Genomic DNA, 19,522 nt, shown 5'->3' with positions numbered 1-19,522 from the left:
TACCTTAAATGTATGCCCCCTGGATATTGATTCCTCTACCAAGGGGAAAAGTTCCTTCCTGTCTACGCTGTCTATGCCCCTCATAATTTTATATACCTCAATCATGTCCCCCCCCTTAATCTCCTCTGCTCCAGGGAAAATAACTTCTGTCTATCCAATCTCTCCTCATAACTAAAATTCTCCAGCCCAGGCAACATCCTGGTAAATCTCCTGGTGCAATCACATCCTTCCTATGATGTGGATTCCAGAACTGTACGCAATACTCTAACTGTGGCCTAATCAGCATTTTATACAGTTCCAGCATAACCCACTGCTCTTATATTCTGTGCCTCGGCTAATAAAGGCAAGTATCCCATTTGCCTTCTTAGCCATCTTACCTACCTGTCCCGCTACCTTAAGGGACCGGTGGACATGCACACCAAGGTCCCTCTGATCCTTGGTACTTCCCAGGGTCCTACCATTTATCGTGTAATCCAATGCCTTGTTTGTCCTGCCCAAGTGCACCACCTCACACTTATATGGATTAAATTCCATGTGCCACTGATCAGCCCATCTGACCAGCCTGCCTATATCCTCCTGTAATCTAAGACTATCCTCCTCACTATTTACCACCCCACCAATTTTCGTGTCATCCGCGAACTTACTGCTCAGCCCTCCTACATTCAAATCTAAATCGTTTATACATATATCACAAACAGCAAGGGACCCAACACCGATCCCTGTGGAACCCCACTGGACACAGACATCCAGTCACAAAAACACCTCTCGACCATCACCCTCTGCTTCCTGCCACTCAGCTGATTCTAGATCCAATTTGCCAAATTGCCTTGGATCCCATGGGCTCTTACCTTCGTTATCAGTCTCCCATGCGGGACCTTATCAAAAGCCTTGCAGAAGTTCAAGTGGACTACGTCAAATGCATTGCCCTCATCTACACACCTGGTCACCTCTTCGAAAAATTCAATCAAATTGGTCAGACATGACCTCCCCTTAACAAAACCATACTGACTGCCCTTGATTAATCCCTGCCTCTCCAAGTGTAGATTAATTCTGTCCCTCAGAATTGCTCCCAATAGTTTCCCCACCACTGAGGTTAGACTGACTGGCCTGTAGTTTCCTGGTTTATCCCCTCCTCCCTTCTTGAATAACGGTATCACATTGGCTGTCCTCTAGTCCTCTGGCACCTCTCCTGTGGCCAGAGAGATATTGAAAATTATTGCCAGCGCCTCTGCTATCTCCTCCCTTGCCTCACCCAACAGCCTGGGATACATTTCATCCGGGCCTGGAGATTTGTCTACTTTTAAGCCTGCCAGACCACTTAGAACCTCCTCCTTTTCTATGCTAATTTCTTTAATTATATCACATTTCTTCTGCCTGATTTCCATACCCATGTTGTCCCTCTCACTTGTGAACACCGACACAAAGTGTATATCATTTAGAACCCTACTTACATCTTCCGGCTCCACACACACATTACCACTAGAAGCTTTGTTAATCCATAGTTTCAAATGAAAATACATTGAGCAGGAGCTGGAAGATGTTGACTAAATGTTTCAATAATACTGTCGAAAAATAATTTTCATTTTATTGGGATCTTCATTGCTCCTGTCAGGGCTCAGCGATTTTTGCTAAGACCAGCTTTGTTAAACTTGTATTTAGTAGATTCATTTATTTGTTTCCATCAAAATAACTTAGCACATAGATCAGCCCATTTTTGTATTCATACTTGACTAGTTCTGCAGCAAGAAAATGCTGGAAACCCAGCAAAGGATGGTTGTTTCCCACAATATGGAGGGAATATTGACCAGCATTTAATTCTATCCACAGTTACATATACCCTTTGCCAGTTAAAGTGGTCACGGTGAAGCTAGGAATGCTGCTCGGGAGGAGGATTTAAGTATTTTTTTAAAAGAAAAAAGATCAATGGCTAAGTATCAGGCAAAAATTTTTGGTTGTTAGTAGCCCCCTTCCAAGCATCTTTGATGCCGAAATATTGACTAACCTTTAAATTTTTATAAGATTGTGTGAAGTTAAAGATATTTGTCTTGACATCATGTTCTTCAAACTAAAGGTTAGAGCAACACTTGCTGCTGGATGACTGCATAAAACGGGCATTAATTTTATGCTAACATCATGTTGGTTTTTGCTTAATTTGGACAAAAAGTAATTGGGTCTTGAAACAAGTGAAATAACATTTGCATTCTTAACCGTCGCATGACTTTGGTACAGTTAACTGAAGTTCTATGAATCATTTTGTCGATTGCTGGGGTTTTGTAAGTTCTCTTCATATTCAGAATTACAATTCCATTTTTTTCACTAAATTGTAATACTGACTCACTCACTAAATTTAATTAAAGTAGCAGATTGATGCAGAGGCAGGAAGCATAACTATTCAAAGGCCAATGTAGTCTGATATGCATACATAATTATAACTTAACAGAGTAAAGTTTTTCAATATATTTATTTATTTAGTTCCTTAACTACAGGTTCCACCGTGGTCAAAGCTCTTTGTTCACATTCGAGTTGGACAACCTTTGTATGTGAAAATTTTGCACAGGGAAGCTCAGATTGAGTGTGCTGGGTAGTGAGTGTAAATAAGATGATCTCTGTATTTTGTTTTGTACAGTTTTGAAATGGTAATTATTTTCCCTTGCCTAATGTTAAAATAGAGGGTGAATTGTTATCTCCTGCTCTGCCCAAGCATTTTATTTTTTCTTGAGAACGTTTACACCTAGCTTGCTTACATATCTACCTTTAGATTTCACTGCCTCTAGACATAACTGCTGCAATCTTCCTTGCATAACTTTAAAATTTATTCTTCCACAAACTTGCAATTTTCTCAAATTGCCCCACATTAAGTCTCCCAAATTTCCCTCCACTGTTTATTGTCTCTTTTCTCTAATAGCCAATAACTTTGGGTACTTTGTTAAAAAAATTATGCAAATATAAGTTGTTATAAACCATCGGTTTATTACAGGAGAAAGGAAGACTTATATTTACATAGCACTTTTTAGAACCCTATGCCGTTCGAAAGTGCTTTACAGCCAATTAAGTAGTTTTGAAATGTAGTCACTGTTATGTGTAGGAGATACTTTATATAGTTAGTTAATTGTCTGAATATTGTATCTGATATGACCAGACATGCTTTTGGTTTTCTGGTAAGCTTTTAGTTTCTGTGATTTCAACATTGTTTTCTGAACTGCCCAACGTACCTGGATTGTATATGGTTGATCAAACAGTTGTATCTCAAAGCATTCTTCATTTCTTTTGTATATGTACATTGGTTTTGTATGGACACTACTTGGAATTATAGAACGATGCCAGATTTTAAAAACAATCATCTTTCAGGTTGTGGAGGGACCACCAGTAATCACCTATCAAGAAATAGGAATTAAAGACCATAAGACGTAGGAGCAGAATTAGGCCATTTGGCCCATCGAGTCTGCTCCGCCATTCAATGCTGATCTGATAATCCTCAACTCCCCTTTCCTGCCTTTTCCCCATAACCCTTCATTCCCTTACTGATTAAAAATCTATCTTAGCCTTGGATATACTTAATGACCCAGCCTCTACAGCCCTCTGCAGTAAAGAATTCCACAGATTCATTACCCTCTGAGAGAAGAAATTCCTCCTCACCTCTGTCTTAAATGGGTGACCCCTTACTCTGAGATTATACCTTCTGGTCCTAGGCGCTCCCACAAGGGGAAACAACCTCTCAGCACCTACCCTGTCAAGCCCCCTAAGAATCTTATATGTTTCAATAACATTGTACTCCAATGAGTACAAGCCCAACCTACTCAACCTCTCTTCGTAAAATCTCTCCATACCTGGGATCAACCCAGTGAACCTTCTCTGGACTGCCTCCAATGCCAGTATATCTTTCCTTAGAAAAGGGGACCAAAACTGTTCACAGTATTCTAGTTGTGGTCTAACTAGTGCCTTGTATAGTTTTAGCAAGACTTCCCTATTTTTATATTCCAATCCTTTTGAAATAAAGGCCAACATTCCATTTGCCCTACCTATTACCTGCTGAACTTGTATGCTAGCTTTTTGTGATTCATACATGAGGACTCCCAAATCCCTCTGTGCTGTAGCTTTCTGCAGAGTATCTCCATGTAAATATTATACAGCTCCTCTATTCTTCCTCCCAAAACGCATAACCCCACATTTTCCCACATTATATTCCATTTTCTATATTCCAAAAACTGCCAAGTTTTTGCCCACTCACTTAACCTGTCTATATCCCTCTGTAGGCTCTTTGTGTCACCCTCACCACTTGCCTTCCCAGCTATTTTTGTGTCACCCGCAAACTTGGTAGTACATTCATTTCCCTCATCTAAGTCATTAATATATATTGTAAATAATTGTGTCCCCAGCACTGATCCCTGTGGCACTCCACTAGTTACAGGTTGCCACACTAGTTACAGGTTCCCATCCTGAAAATGCCCCCCTTAATCCAACTCTCTACCTTCTATTAGTTAGCCAATCCTCTATCCATGTTAATTTACTACCCCCAATGCCATGGGCTCTTATCTTATTAAGTAGCCTTATGTGCGGTATCTTATCGAGCACCTTTTGGAAATCCAAATATATTGCATCTACTGGTTCCCCTATTTCTATCCTGCTTGTTGCCTCCTAAAAGAATTCTAATAAATTTGTCAGGCATGATTTTCTCTTCATGAAGTCATGCTGACTCTGCTTGATTGTATTATGCATTTCTAAATGCTCTGCTATTACATCCTTTATAATAGACTCTAACATTTTCCCAATGACAGATGTTAAGCTAACTGGCCTATAGTTACCCATTTTTTGTCTGTCTCCTTTTTGAATAAGAGTGTTACATTGGCAGTTTTCTAATCGTCTGGGACTTTTCCAAAATATAAGGATTCTTGGAAGATTACTACCGCTACTTGTGTAGCTATTTCCTTTAATATCCTAGGATGCAACCCATCAGGCCCAGGGGACTTATCGGCCTTTAGCCCCATTAGTATGCCTAGTACTTTTTCTCTGGTGATAGTTATTGTATTTATTTCCCCCCCTCCTTTGCCCCTTGATTATTTAGTATTTTTGGAATGCTATTAGTATCTTTTACCGTGAAGACTATTGCAAAGTATTTATTCTGCATTTCCTGGTTTCCCATAATTATTTTGCCAGTCTCATTCTCTAAGGGGCCTATGTTTACTTTGGCCTCTCTCTTCCTTTTTATATGTTTAAAGAGGCTCTTACTGTCCGTTTTTATATTACTTGCTAGTTTACCCTCAGTTTATTTTCTCCCTCCTTTTAAAATTTTTTTGATCATCTTTTGTTGGTTTTTAAAACTTTCCCAAACCTCTGGCTTACCACTGATCTTTGCCATGCCGAATGTTTTTTCTTTCAATTTGATACTATCTTTAACTTCCTTGGTTAGCCATGGTTGGTTTATCCCCTTCCTGGAATCCTCCTTTCTCACTGGGATACACCTTTGTTGTGAGGCATGAACTATTTTCTTAAACATCTGCCATTGTTCATCAACCGTCCTTTCTGCTAAACTCCTTTCCCAGTCCACTCAAGCCAACTCTGCCCTCAATCCTTTGTATTTACCCTTATTTAAGTTTAGCACAGTTGTTTCTGACCCAAGTTTCTCACTTTCAAACTGAATGCTAAATTCTGCCATGTTATGATCACTGTTTCCTAGCGGATCTTTTACTCTGAGATCATTTATTAAACCTGCCTCATTACATATTACCAGATCCAAAATTGCCTGATCCCTGGTTGGATCCACAACATATTGTTCTAGGGAACAGTCCTGAATACACTCTGTGAATTCTTGCTTGTGCCTACCTCTGCCAATTTGATTTTCCCCACCTACATGAAGATTGAAGTCACCAATGATTAATGTACTGCCTTTTTTTACATGCCCTCATTATCTCCTGGTTTATTTGCTGTCCTACAGTATAGCTACTGTTAGGGGAGGGCCTATAGACTACCATTGTCGCCTTCCCCTTGTTATTTCTTACCTTCAACCATATGGATTATACATCTTCCAATCTAAGATCCTTTCTTGCTATCGTACTTATTCCATCCCGTACTAATAAAGCTACCCCACCACCCTTTCCTTCCTGCCTGTCTTTTCGAAAAGTCACATACCCCTGAATATTTAGTTTCCAGCTTTGATCTCCCTGTAACCACATCTCCGTAATGGCTATAAGATCATACCCATTATCCTCTATTTGTGCCGTTCATTCATTTATTTTGTTCTGAATGCTACATGCAAGCTTTTTTTTCTTGTAAAGAGTACTCATCCAAAATACCTTCTTCTGAAACATCACTGCGTTCATCAAGAGGTAATTTTTCTTAAATATCGGGTTTTGAAGTGGGTCTCACATCCTAATTGCTTAACCTTTTTACCTTGGTAATAAGTTTTACTTCGATGGTATGAGTTTATTCCATTTCTGGGGTAGGAGTCAGAAAGAAAATCTTTGGAAAGGATAGTTAGTCACTTGAATCTGGATTGAGCATTTCAAGTTGGATCTTTTTGGAAATCAAAATCTGATGCTGGTGAATTTGTTGAAGTTTACAAAGTTTTTAATGGATATTCAGCACTATTATTTTGGTCAGGAACCTGAATGATGAGTCCACGATGAGCATTTGTTACCCTCTTGCAACTCTATACCGAATGTAGAAGGTGGCAACGGAACAGAAGTTCATGCAGATGGGAAAAGTTGGTAGCTTCAATATTCCCAATATTTAACTGGAAGAAGTTATGGCTAATTGGAGACTGGGTGTTGAACCAGACTGGCTTCTTCACATTTAACTCTGAAGAGCAGCTCTTGGTGTGCAACTTTCTGTTGTGAAACCATACCTTCCTTGGTCCTTCCTTTTACTACTGGAAGATTTTTAAAATTCAAGCTTGATATCACCAGACCACCCACTACTTGATTTTCCTTGTGTTCCATCCTGTTTACAGCTGTAGTATTGAGTTATAGTTTCTCAATTCTAACTCCTCTCCTGCCCCCAAAATAACTTAATAAATTGCTGTTTCAGGATAGAAGATACTGGACAGTAACCCTTTAAAGAGATCTATTTTCTTGGGTGGGGAAAGCCTTTGTGTCACATAACTTCTGTTGTATCTCCTTGTCCAAGTAAGTAATACACATTATCAGCGTCCTCCTTGAGATTCTCTCAGAAAAACTGAAATTTGCTTCATTTGTTTCGATTTGCTCCGGACAGCTTCAACGCAGGGGACCCCTTGAAAACTAAATATCCAACCAGTCCAGCTGAATTTCAGCTAACATTTTGGAGATGATCTGGTTGAGTGCCTAAGGATTATAGCAACAGTTCACTAGCACTGGGCTACAGTGCTCTCTGGGAAGCTCATATCTCAAATCTATAGATTGAAATGAAGTCATTTGGAGTACAGAATTTGAGTATTGCTGAAAAAAGAAACACGTTGAAGCTTTCGTCTTGCACTCATCAGGACACTTCATTTATACTGGTATTCTTGCAAAGTGCTCTGATGAGTGTAAAACGAAAAGCTTCAACATGTCCCTTTTTCTTTAGCAGTACATTGATATGACTTGCTTTGTTGTGTAAAAGAATGGGCACGATGGGCCAAATGGCTGCCTCCTGCCCTAAAGTTTCGATGATTTCTAATCCTTGTCACTTTTGAATTAGAACCTGTTACCCATGCTGCTTGGTTGCACTGCACATCCTTAATCATAACTTGAATTTTTTATTGCATTTTTAACATAAAACAATGCTTAAAGCGCTTCACAGAAAAGGCAGCTTTTGAAAGTTTAGCTTAAGAAATTTGTTTTAAGCTAACTGTAGTTGGGGAAGGAGTAAGAGAGATGAGGTGTGTGCAGTAAGTTCTGAAGACTGAGGCTTTGCTATTGAAAATGGAGCAGAGGGAAGTTGGGAGTGAGTAAATAGCCAGAATGGGAGGTGGTCAGAGGGGGTGGAAGATGTGAGAATTTTAAATTTGACTTGTTAGGAGATACAGTCACAAAATAGGTCAGAATCGACTGTGATAGATAAGTAGGGCTTACGACCATTCAGGATGTGGATGGTGGAGCTTTGAGTGATTTGCTGGTTTTGTTGTTGAAAACTTCTGTTGTGTTGTGAGGCGAAGATTTGCTGCTGTAATACTTTTAATTGTAGATTTTGGTTAAATTCCGTGGATTTTAATGCCATTTGACCATGGAATAACTTCCTATAACCAAAAATCATTAGTTTTGTATGTTTTATCTCTCTTACTTCTTCCTCCCAAAATTCAACTGAACTTATTTATAGTTAATGCTATGAACGTATTAGCCACAATCCAGTTGTCAACCTGAATGTGAACTAGAAATTAAACAGTCGTGAGATATGTGTTCCCGAATGTCTACCTTTCTTCCTTGAAAACAGTGGTGATTTAGAGGAATAGAATTTCTGGCAATCATGGGTAACATTCTCAAATTATGACATTCTTAATATTTGAACATGACCAATAAACTATTTGTTTGTTCGGGCATCGCAGCCAATCAGATCCTGTCCTCATCTGATGGCCATGTATATACATTTTCCAACAAGTGTGTCTCAATAAGCAAGAATGGGAACCCATTTTTACATTACCCTAACTTGGAGGCACTAAAGCAAATTACCTTGCTTGAAGTACCGTGCCAGTTGAGTTTGAGCCATGAATACTTTTAGGTCTGTAAATTTAAGTGTAATTGAGTGTTGTCCAATAGAAAGTACTGACTAGCCGCAGATATATTTGTGGTGACACTCCTTTAGCCAGATTAACTCATTTTTGTTGAAAATGCCTTACCCTTAAGACAATATAGGTAAGATACTTAAGGTATGTATTTAACAAACATTGATCATCATTCAGTAACCAAGGAAGTAGAGCACTCAACAATCAAAAAGTACTGGTGCACTCTGTTTTTTGTCTTAACCATTTTACCAAGAAATGCACAAAAATGGCTGTACCTGCATATGTGTGAATATGAGCAATGAGGTCATATGTGCAATGACTGTGTCTATTATTCATTTTTATTCACTAATCAAAATTGCAATTGGCCACATCTTTATTCCCAATTAACTGTATGTGGCTGACAATACTAGTTTAATCCTACTTGTTTCCACTATGTCAGCTAGACATTTGAACACTTCCACCCTACATTAATTTCAATGTTACAAATGGTGCGACTAATTCTGTGCGAGTGTTTTTAAAGATGTGAAAATTTTGATTGTCTGCCACACTTCAGATGTCACAATTTGTGTGAAATATTAACCAATTGCAACCAAACAACCTGAGCAAGCTTGGGAAAGAAATGGTTATTTACTTTTTTATGGCCTAGCCAGATTGTTATGGTAAGGAGTAAGACCATGCAGTTCCCAAAATAAAGAAGCTTTCGACCCGTTCCACAGAGAGTATCTGAGCTTTGTCCTTAAAGAGACAGGCCAGATTAACAGCTAAACATTGATGGTGTAGACTAATTGTCACCTTAAGCTTGGCTCTGGGATCTCTGGAAAGTGACTGAGGAGCATTAAATATTTATGGCTAAACCACTAAGGAATGCTTTAGTTTACTGATCATCAAATTGGTTCAGATCAGTTTGTCCATATACCTTGCTGATCTGGAATCAGTAGGTATCCAAAATTCATTTGCAAAAGGTACATTTCCACTCTCCCTTTCAAATAATTACCTCTGCATGAATTGAATTGAATTAAATGGTTGAATAATTCATACTTTAAAAGTAAAGAAAGTTTTAAAAGTTCCTGAAAAATCTTAACGTGTAGTGTTTATATGGTATTGAAATGTATTCATCAAATTTTCTAAAATGAATTTTGTTTTGACATTTACAGGTGAAATAGTCCTGTCACTTGGCAACAATGCCATTTCCATTTGGCAAGTCCCATAAGTCTCCAGCAGACATTGTGAAAAATCTGAAGGAGAGCATGGCAGTATTAGAAAAACAAGATATCTCTGACAAAAAGGCAGAAAAGGTACAGTGTCATAAGTATGTGACATCACTTCATAATCTCTCTTTCTCTTTTGATCAAATACAGAGCGAGAATTTCAGTAACTTTTGTCTGCTTATTTCAATCATAGCATTTTCTCCCTTACCTGCAAATGTAAATAACTTACTGTTGAACTTTTAAGATAGAAACTTCTTAAAGTTGTAAAGGCTATTTGATATTAAAAGCAACAAAACAGTTGCACAATTTAATACTTTATTACCTATGCAGTTTATTTCGCCTAAAATTCAGTCCAGTTACTTGTATTCATTTCTCTAATACTCATAACTGACCTCCAGACTGGTCTATTTTATGTTGACCTGGAGCAAAATATGAAGGTTATGACTGAGCAATTGCATTACATGTTGTACAGTTAAGGAACTTGCAATTTTCTAATCATTACAGTAGTTATACATAGTGCAATCAGCAAGCTAGTAACCAAGAGGCCTGGATTAATGCGGGCCAGTTAATTAACGTTAAAAACTCAACTAATTCACTAATGCTCTTTAGAGAAACAAACCTGACATCCTTACTCGTCTGGCCTATATGTGATTCCAGAACAAGAGCAATTTGGTTGATCCTTAACTTGCAAGCCACTCAGTTATACCAAACCATTACAAAAAAGGTGCACAAAGAATAAACGCAAACATGCAGCCTTGCATTGACTTGGGCATCTGATTCGACCATTTGGATGGCAATTCTAGCCAATTCGACCCTGCAAAGTCCTCTGAATTTGTGCCAAAATTGGGCAAGCTATCCCACAAACTATTTGAGAAACAATCTGACTTGGGTATGATTCTAAGGTTATGTCCCACCAGAGACAAAGTGGTATGAAGCCATGAAGGAGTGGCCCTGAAAGTCCTCAACATTGACTTCAGAGCCTAAAAGTATCATGGCATCAAGTTAAACATGGACACGAAACCTCCTGCATTTTACCATCTACTGCCCTGCTCAGCTGATGGACCAGTACTTCTCTATGTTGAACACACTTTGAAGACACACTGTGGGTAACAAGAGTGTGTTCTTGGTGGGAAACTTCATTGTCCATCACCCAGAGTGGCTCGGTGGCACCACTACTGACCAAGCCCTGAAGGATATAGTGATCAGACTGGACTTGCTATGCAAGAAAATCAACACTGATAAACCAACTTGACCTTATCCTCACCAGTCTGCTTGTTACAGTTGCATTTATCTATAGCAGTATTGGTAGTAGTGACCACTGCACTGTCCTTGAGGAGACAAAGTTGTCACTGTAAGGACACGATCCTTGTTTTTTTCTTATTCATTCACGGGATGTGGGCTTTGCTGGCTGGGCCAGCATTTATTGCCCATCACTAGCTGCCCTTGAGAAGATGGTGGTGAGCTGCCTTCTTGAACCACTGCAGCCCATGTGGTGTAGGTACACCCATAGTACTGTTAGGAAGGAGTTCCAGGATTTTGACCCAGCGACAGTGAAGGAATGGCGATATATTTCCAAGTCAGGATGGTGAGTGACTTGAAGGGGAGCTTCCAGGTGCTGGTGTTCCCATGTGCCTGCTGCCTTTGTCCTTCTAGATGGTAGTGGCCATGGGTTTGGAAGGTGCTGTTGAAAGAGCCTTGGTGAATTCCTGCAGTGCATCTTGTAGATTGTACACACTGCTGCTTCTTTGTGTCAGTGGCAGAGGGAGTGAATGTTTTTGGATGTGGTGCCAATCAAACCAGGGGACCAACCCTGATTCAAGGAGGAATGTAGAAGAGCTTGCTGGGAGAAGTACCATTCATACCTGAAAATGAGATTCCTGCCTGCTGAAGCTACAAGACAGGACTACATGCATGATAAACTGTGAAAGCAGCATACTATTGACTGTGATCTGTCAACCAACAGCTCCAAACAGATCAAAGCCCTTGTAGACTTGCTACATCTAATTGTAAAGGGCGAGAGACAATTAAAAAAAAACTAATGTGAGAAGGAGGCTCCGTTTTCAACAGCGATGGAGACAAGCATGAGTGCACAGGTCAAGGCTGAAGTGTTTGCAACCATCTTCAGCCTGAAGTGTTGAGTAGATAATGTACCTCTGTATGCTCCTGAGGCTCTGTTTATCATGGAAACCAGTCTTCAGCCAATTTGATTCACTCCCAAGCGATATAAAGAAATAACCCAGCTCACTGTTTACAGAAAAGGCAGTGAGCATTGACAATGACCTCGCTGTAACACTGAAGACTTGTGCTCCAGATGTAGCCACGCCCCAAGCCAACACATTCCAGTACAGTTATAACACTGACATCAACCTGACACTGGAAAGTTGCCCAGGTATGTTCTATCCCCAAAAAGCAGGTCAAATTCAATCCGGCCAGTTACTTCCCCCATTGGCCTACTCCCATCACTTTGCTAATAATTGGAAGATATTGTGACACTGCTATCGAATGGCATTTATTCACAAATAACATACCCACCGATGCCTAGTTTGGGTTATGACAGAACCGTAACGTAAGAAGTAGGAGCACGAGTTGGCCATATGACCCATTCAGTCTGCTGCATCCATTGAATAAGATCACGAATGAGCTTCAAACTCCACTCCACTTCCATGCTCAATCCCCATATCCCTTGAGTCCCTCACAAGAATCTATCAGTCCCGGTCTTGAATATACTGAATGAGCTTCCACGCACTGCTTTAGAGAATTTCAAAGATTCTCAAGCCTCTGACTGAAGAAATTTCTCCTCATCTTGGTCGTAAATGGCCAACTCCTTAACTTGAGACTCTACCCTCTAAGTCTCCAGCCAGGGCAAAAATCCTCTTGTACTGTAAGTTGTGGCTCAGTTGGTAGCCCTCCTGCCTCTGAGTCAGATAGTTGTGGATTCAAGAGCCACCCCCAGACTTGAGCACAAAAATCTAAGCTGGCATTCTAGTGCTGAGTGAGTGCTGTATTGTTGGAGGTGCTACCTTTTGGACGAGATGTTAAACTGAGGCCTGATCTCAGGGATGTAAAACATCTGGGGGCACTACTTCGAAGAGCAGGAGAGTTATACACAGTTATGTGGTCATTATTTATCCCTCAGTTGACATCACAATACAATACGAAAATGGCTTTAAGTTCCTCACCTTCATCAGACCTTTGGATCCTCACTATTTCTCGTATGTTCCTCATGTCTGCTACTGTGAAGACAGATGCAAAATATTTGTTTAATATCCATGCTGTTTCTTTATTATTATTATTTCTCCTGCCTTGACCTTTAAAGGAACTGTGTTTACTTTTTCTAGTCTCTTTATATACTTGTCAAAGCTCTTAGAATCCATTCTATTATTGCTAGTTTACTCATTTTGATTTCTTGCTGACAATTTTTTGGTCATCCTTTGGCCTCTAAAACACAATCCTCAGGCTTGGCAACATTATAAGCCCCTTCTATTAATCTACTTTTTAAAAATTCATTCATGAGATGTGGGTGTTGCTGGCAAGGCCAACATTTATTGTCCATCGCTAATTGCCCTTGAGAAGGTGGTAGCGAGCTGTTGTCTTGAACTGCTGCAGTCCATGTAGTGTAGGTACACCCACAGTGCCATTAAGGAGGGAATTCCAGGATTTTGACCCAGTGACAGTGAAGGAACAGTGATATATTTCCAAGTCAGCATGGTGAGTGGCTTGGAGGGGAACTTCCAGGTGATGGTGTTCCCATGTGTCTGCTGTCCTTGTCCTTCTAGATGGTAGTGGTCATGGGTTTGGAAGGTGCTGTCTAAGGAACCTTCGGTGAGTTCCTGCAGTGCATCTTGTAGATGGTACACACTACTGCCACTGAGTGTTGTTGGTGGAGGGTGTGAATGTTTGTGGATGGGGTGCCAATCAAGGGGGCTGCTTTGCCCTGGATGGTGTCAAGCTTCGAGTGTTGTTGGAGCTGCACCCATCCAGGCAAGTGGAGAATATTCCATTACACTCCTGACTTGTGCCTTATAGATGGTGGACAGGCTTTGGGGAGCCAGGAGGTGAGTTACTCGCTGCAGGATTCCTAGCCTCTGACCTGCTCTTGTAGCTACAGTATTTATATGGCTAGTCCAGTTCAGTTTGTGGTCAGTGGTAACCCCAGTATGTTGATAGTGGGGGAATTCAGTGATAGTAATGTCAGTGAGTGTCAAGGGATGATGGCCAGATTCTCTTATTGGAGATGGTCATTGCCTGGCACTTGTGTGGTGTGAATGTTATTTGCCACTTGTCAGCCCAAGACTGGATATTGTCCAGGTCTTGCAGCATTTGGACATGGACTGCTTCAGTATTTGAGGAGTCATGAATGGTGCTGAACATTGTGCAATCATCAGTGAACATCCCCACTTCTGACCTCATGATGGGAGGAAGGTCATTGATGAAGCAGCTGACGATAGTTGGGCCTAGGACAATGGGCCTACTGTCTTCATCTCTCTAGTTAGCCACAGAAGGATCACTTTCCCCATGGAGTTTTATTTCTCAATAGAATCATATTAAGAATTATGAAATATTTCATTAAAGATTGGCCATTGCTTTGTTTTTATATTCGTCCATGGGATATGGGTGTTACTGACTGGGTCAGCATTTATGGTCCATCCCTAGTTGCCCTTGAGAAGGTGGTGGTGAGCTTCCTTCTTGAACCATTGCGGTCCATGTGGTGTAGCTACACCCACAGTGCTGTTAAAGAGGGAGTCCCAGGATTTTCTCCCAGCGACCGTGAAGCAACGCTGAAGTAGTTCCAAGTCAGGATGGTGTGTGGCTTGGAGGGGAACTTCCAGGCAGTGGTGATCCCATGTGACTGCTGCCCTTGCCCTTCTGGATCTCTGTGATCGTGGGTTTGGAAGGTGCTGTCTTAGGAGCCTTGGTGAGTTCCTGCAGTGTATCTTGTATGTGGTACACACTGTGCGTCAACAGTGAAGGGAGTGAATGTTTGTGGAAGGGGTGCCAATCATTCGGGCTACTTTGTCCTGAATAGTGTCAACCTTCTCGAGTGCTGTTGGAGCCGCACTCATCCAGGCAAGTGGCTTATCTACCATACTTTTTTCATCTGATTTTCCAATTTACCTTCGTCAACCTGTCAATGACAGGTATGATGGTCTTAATTTAAGTTTAAGACTCTGGTGCTTAAGACTTAAGTACATCATACTCAAGCTCTTCAAATTCATCAAATTATGATCACTTTTCCCTAGAGGATCTTATACTATAAGATTGCAAATTGACCACTTGGCTCCAAACCTTATTACTGGCTTGGTCCAAACATGGTCAGAAGAGCTAAATTGCAGAGATGAGGTGAGAATTACTGTCTTTGACATCGAGGCATCATTTAACTGAGTGTGGCACCAAGGAGCCAGAGTACAACTTGAAGCCCTTGGGGATCAGGGACAAATCTTTCCACTGCCTGGAGTCATATATGCACAAGAAATGCTGATTACTTGGTTGTTGGAGGTCAATCATCTTAACACCAGGACATGGCTGCAGTAGTTCACCAAGACTGTGTCTTAAGCCCAACTGTCTTCATGTGCTTCATCAATGACCTTCCGTCCATCATAAGGTTGGAAGAGGGGATGTGTGATGGTTGGACATTATTCTGTTCCATTCACTGTTGCTAATACTAAAGCAGACATAGCTGCACACAGTAAGATCTGGATAATATACAGCCTTGGCCTTTGACATTCATGCTCAAGCAGAGACCATGTCCAACAAAGGAGAGTCTAAGCACTTCCCCATGGCATTGCTATCATTTAATCCCCCATCAACAACAGGATCACTATTGACCTGCTCCACAAATACTGTGGTTACAAGAACAGGTCAGAGGCTTGTTATTCAGTGGCGAATGACTTGCCTCCTGACTCCCCAAAGCCTTTATCATCTATAAGACCTAAGTCAGGAGCATGATGGGATACTTTCCACTTGCCTGGATGAGTGTAGCTTCAACATCACTCGAGAATCTTGACACCATCCAGGATAAAGCAACCGGCTTGATAGACACCCCATTCAGCGTCTTAAACATTCACTCCATCCACCACAGTGCAATGTGGCTGCAGTGCGTACCATCTACAAAATGCACTGCAGCAACTTGCCCAAACATATTTGGCAGCACCTCCCGAACCTGCGACCTTTACCACCTAGAAAAACCAGGGCAGCAGGCACATGGGGATGCCATTACCTGTCCAAGCCCCACACCATTATAACTTTGAAATATTTTGCTGTTCCTTAATTGTTGCTGGGTCAAAATCCTGGAACTCCCTACCTAAAGGCACCATAAGGGTACCTTGACCACATTGATTGCAATGGTTTAAAAAGGCAGCTCACCATCATCACCTCGAGGGCAATTAAGAAAAGATAAATGTTTGCTTTGCCAGTGATGTAAACATCCCATGAATTAATTAAAAAATAGTCATTTGGTAGTGCAGAACTTGAGTGTTGCTGAAAAAAGACATTTTATTGAAGCTTTTCGTCTTGCATTCAGCAGGACAATTGCAAGAATGCCAATGTCAGAGGATGCAACAACTTTATACTGTATGAGATGCCAATCAGCACTCTCCAAATACAGTATAAAGTTGCTTCTCCTGACATTGGCATTCTGGCAATTGCCCTGCTGAGTGCAAGATGAAAACCTTCAACAAAATATCTTTTTTCAGCAATAATTAAAAAAAGAGAGATGATGACAGATTTAATCTTTTGAAAGTGGTTCGATCAGTTGTCAATTGTCATTTACCTCTACTTAAGGGGGCTCAGAATGGAGCAATATTTTGATTTGTGGGGATGGGGAGGACAGGTGTGGAGGCACAGTAACTGAATGCTCACTCCCAGAGGCCACACTCTGTTACTCACCATCTCTGAAGTTATAAGGTGTAGGTGGCACTGACAGTTCATTTTTCAGGATGGTTTTCTTGGCCCTGTCAAAGAACATACTATAGAGCTGTTCAGGCCAGTGCTATTGCAATCAAAATAAATTGCATTATAAAGAGGGCAGATTTGATTTAGCCGTGACTTAACTGCTTGATGCTGCCAATGGGTGCCAATACTTAAACTGTTAGATTCCCTAGCACTAACGTCCTTTACCATGATTGATACAATTTAAAGAAAAAAATAGTCACATCTGGATCAGCAAGCTTGAAATCAATTTAAAGTAAGGTAGTTAGAGTTGATGCAAGTAGGAAGAGGTGGCATGATTTTCTGTTCTGAATACTCCTTATACATCAACCAGTGGCAGGAGACTCCACAAGGTTGGAGGAATGGGGAAATGGGTAAAAGGAAAAAATAATTGCTGAATTCAGTATTACTGCAGGGAAATAAAGTTTAAACCAGATTACAGTTGAACCATTCTGGTATCTGATGTGACTCCTAATTAAGCAAGTTCCCCTTTGAAAGTCTATAAATCTCAAAAATGTTGCCAGTGATAAGTGGGAACAAGCACAGAGGCAAAATACTTGTTGAAATGAAGCTGGTCAAATGCCAACTTTCACACCACTCTTCTGTGAATTCAATTTGACAGAAGAAGGGATTTTCTTTTTCAGATTGTGCCTGTGCAGTGTTTTTATTATAGTCTGTGGTATGTAGCAGGAAGTGAGATATTTCTGTCTCAGTGGTGGCATAAGTATGTAGAGAATGAAGGATGTTGAAGAGTTATCATTAGGCAGTTATATTTAGTTCTCTTCTCCCCACCCCTTCAAATCCATAATTGCCTTTCATCCGTGTGTGAGATATATTTTATGTGTAGACTATATGTATATATTATGTCATGATGTTCATGCTAAAAGATTAACTTTATTTATTTGTACTCAAAGCTCTTGCATTTTACGTGGCACTTTATACTATCTTCTGTGCATCCCAAAACACATGATATACAATGAACTATTATTCAAGTGTACACACTTTCATAGTCAACTACATACCACCTTGCTTATTAGACAATACTGGTACATGTATATTTTAAAGGATTGTTTGTGTTTATAAAGAACGCTTGAGATTTTCTTTATTCATTCATGGGACGTGGGCGTTGCTGGCTAGGCATTTATTGCCTATCCATAATTGTCCTTGAAAAGGTGGTGGTGAGCTGCCTTCTTGAACCATTGCTGCCCATGTGGTGTAGTACACCCACACAGCGCTGTTAGGGAGGGAGTTCCAGGATTTTGATCCAGTGAAGGAACAGCAATATATTTCCAAGTCAGGATGGTGAGTGGTTTGGCAGGGAAGTTCCAGATGGTGGCGTTCCCATCTATCTGCTGCCCTTGTCCTTCTAGATGGTGGTGGCCGTGGGTTTGGAAGGTGCTGCCTGTGGAGACTTGATGAGTTCCTGCAGTGCATCTTGTAGGGAGTACACACTGCTGCCACTATGCGTTGGTGGTGGAGGGAGTGCATGTTTGTGGATGGGGTGCCAATCAATCGGGCTTCTTTGTCCTGGAATGTGTTAAGCTTCTTGAGTGTTGTGGGAACTGCACTCATCCAGGCAGGTGGAGAGTTTTCCATCACACTCCTGATTTATGCTTTGTAGATAGTGGGCAGGCTTTGGGGAGTCAGGAGGTGAGTTACTTGCCGCAGGATTCCTAGCCCCCGACCTGCTCTCGTAGCCACAGTATAATATGGCTAGTCCATTTCAGTTTCTGGTTAATGGTGACCCCCCAGGATGTTAAATCACCATGAGAACAGTTGCTTGTTGATCTTTGAAATGTCAATTCTTTGAGTGCTGTCTTATCCATTAAATGTGTTTCCTGGCCCTCCTTGATTTTGTAAATTTTCAACTTATTAGGATAGGCAAAACCCTAATATTATGTTATAACTTTCAGGAAAGCTTGCGTTTTTAATACAACCTGAGTACATTGCAAAGCATTTTGCATCCAATTAATTATTTGTGAGCTGTGGCCCAGTTGATAGCGTTATCAGCTCTGAGAAGCTCCTCTGGTGCTTCAGTGATCCCAGAATTCCTAATATAACTGGCTTATCGTCTCTTGAGAACTACATCATTTTCTTTTAAAAATATATTGGTGCTCAATCTGCTATTTTCCAGACTTTTACACTGTTGATTTTACTTCGTGAGAAAGGAAATTCCAGAAGGAAATGAGTGCTACATTTCACCTGTTTTTGATATTTCATGAATTCTAAAGTTTAATCATAGGCTTTGAGGTCAATAAAGTTCTGGGGACACTTGCGTGGTTCAACCCCTAGTTTTATTTGAGTATTTGGTAGCAATTCTGGAGTTTGCTTTCCCAGTTGAACTGCAGCTTCACATACAAGGATGCAAAATAAGAAAGATGAGGTCAATATATGGAGGAACCAGTAAGGCAATTTATTCCCTCTGCCCCCCACCTCCACCCTCCCCCGTCTTTCTGTTTGCCCCCTTCTGCAGTAACTTGACTTGCCAGGCCTCCTATGACAGCACCTTTAAAACTGTGATCTTTACCACCTAGAAGGACAAGGGCAACAAACACCTGAGAACCATCACCTGCCAATTCACCTCTAAGCTGCATACCATCCTGACTTGGAGCTATATCACTGTTCCTTAACTGCCACTGGGTCAAAATCCTAAAGCTACCTTCCTCACAGCATTGTGGCTATACCTACACCAAATGGACGGCATCTGATCAAG

The 19,522-nt window shown here is 40.8% G+C and overlaps 1 protein-coding gene across 2 annotated transcripts in view; it reads left to right on the top strand.

Moving 5' to 3' along the window:
• Window positions 1-19,522, top strand: part of cab39 (calcium binding protein 39) — an 81,069-nt gene that overhangs the window by 17,823 nt on the left and 43,724 nt on the right. Inside the window, exon 2 of one of the 2 annotated variants that reach the window (XM_078563643.1) lies at window positions 9,829-9,969. In XM_078563643.1, the coding sequence (XP_078419769.1) occupies window positions 9,856-9,969 (114 nt within the window). In that variant the 5' untranslated portion in view covers window positions 9,829-9,855. Of the gene's footprint in view, window positions 1-9,828; window positions 9,984-19,522 lie in introns of those variants that run through there. The other variant, XM_078563644.1, reaches the window with a different exon arrangement.

The sequence above is a fragment of the Cetorhinus maximus genome, chromosome 19 (assembly GCF_964194155.1).
Source record: "Cetorhinus maximus chromosome 19, sCetMax3.hap1.1, whole genome shotgun sequence".
NCBI classification, from domain to species: Eukaryota; Metazoa; Chordata; class Chondrichthyes; order Lamniformes; family Cetorhinidae; genus Cetorhinus; species Cetorhinus maximus.
The sequence above is the reverse complement of the archived record's forward strand: the minus strand, read 5'-3'. Positions and strand labels throughout refer to the sequence as shown.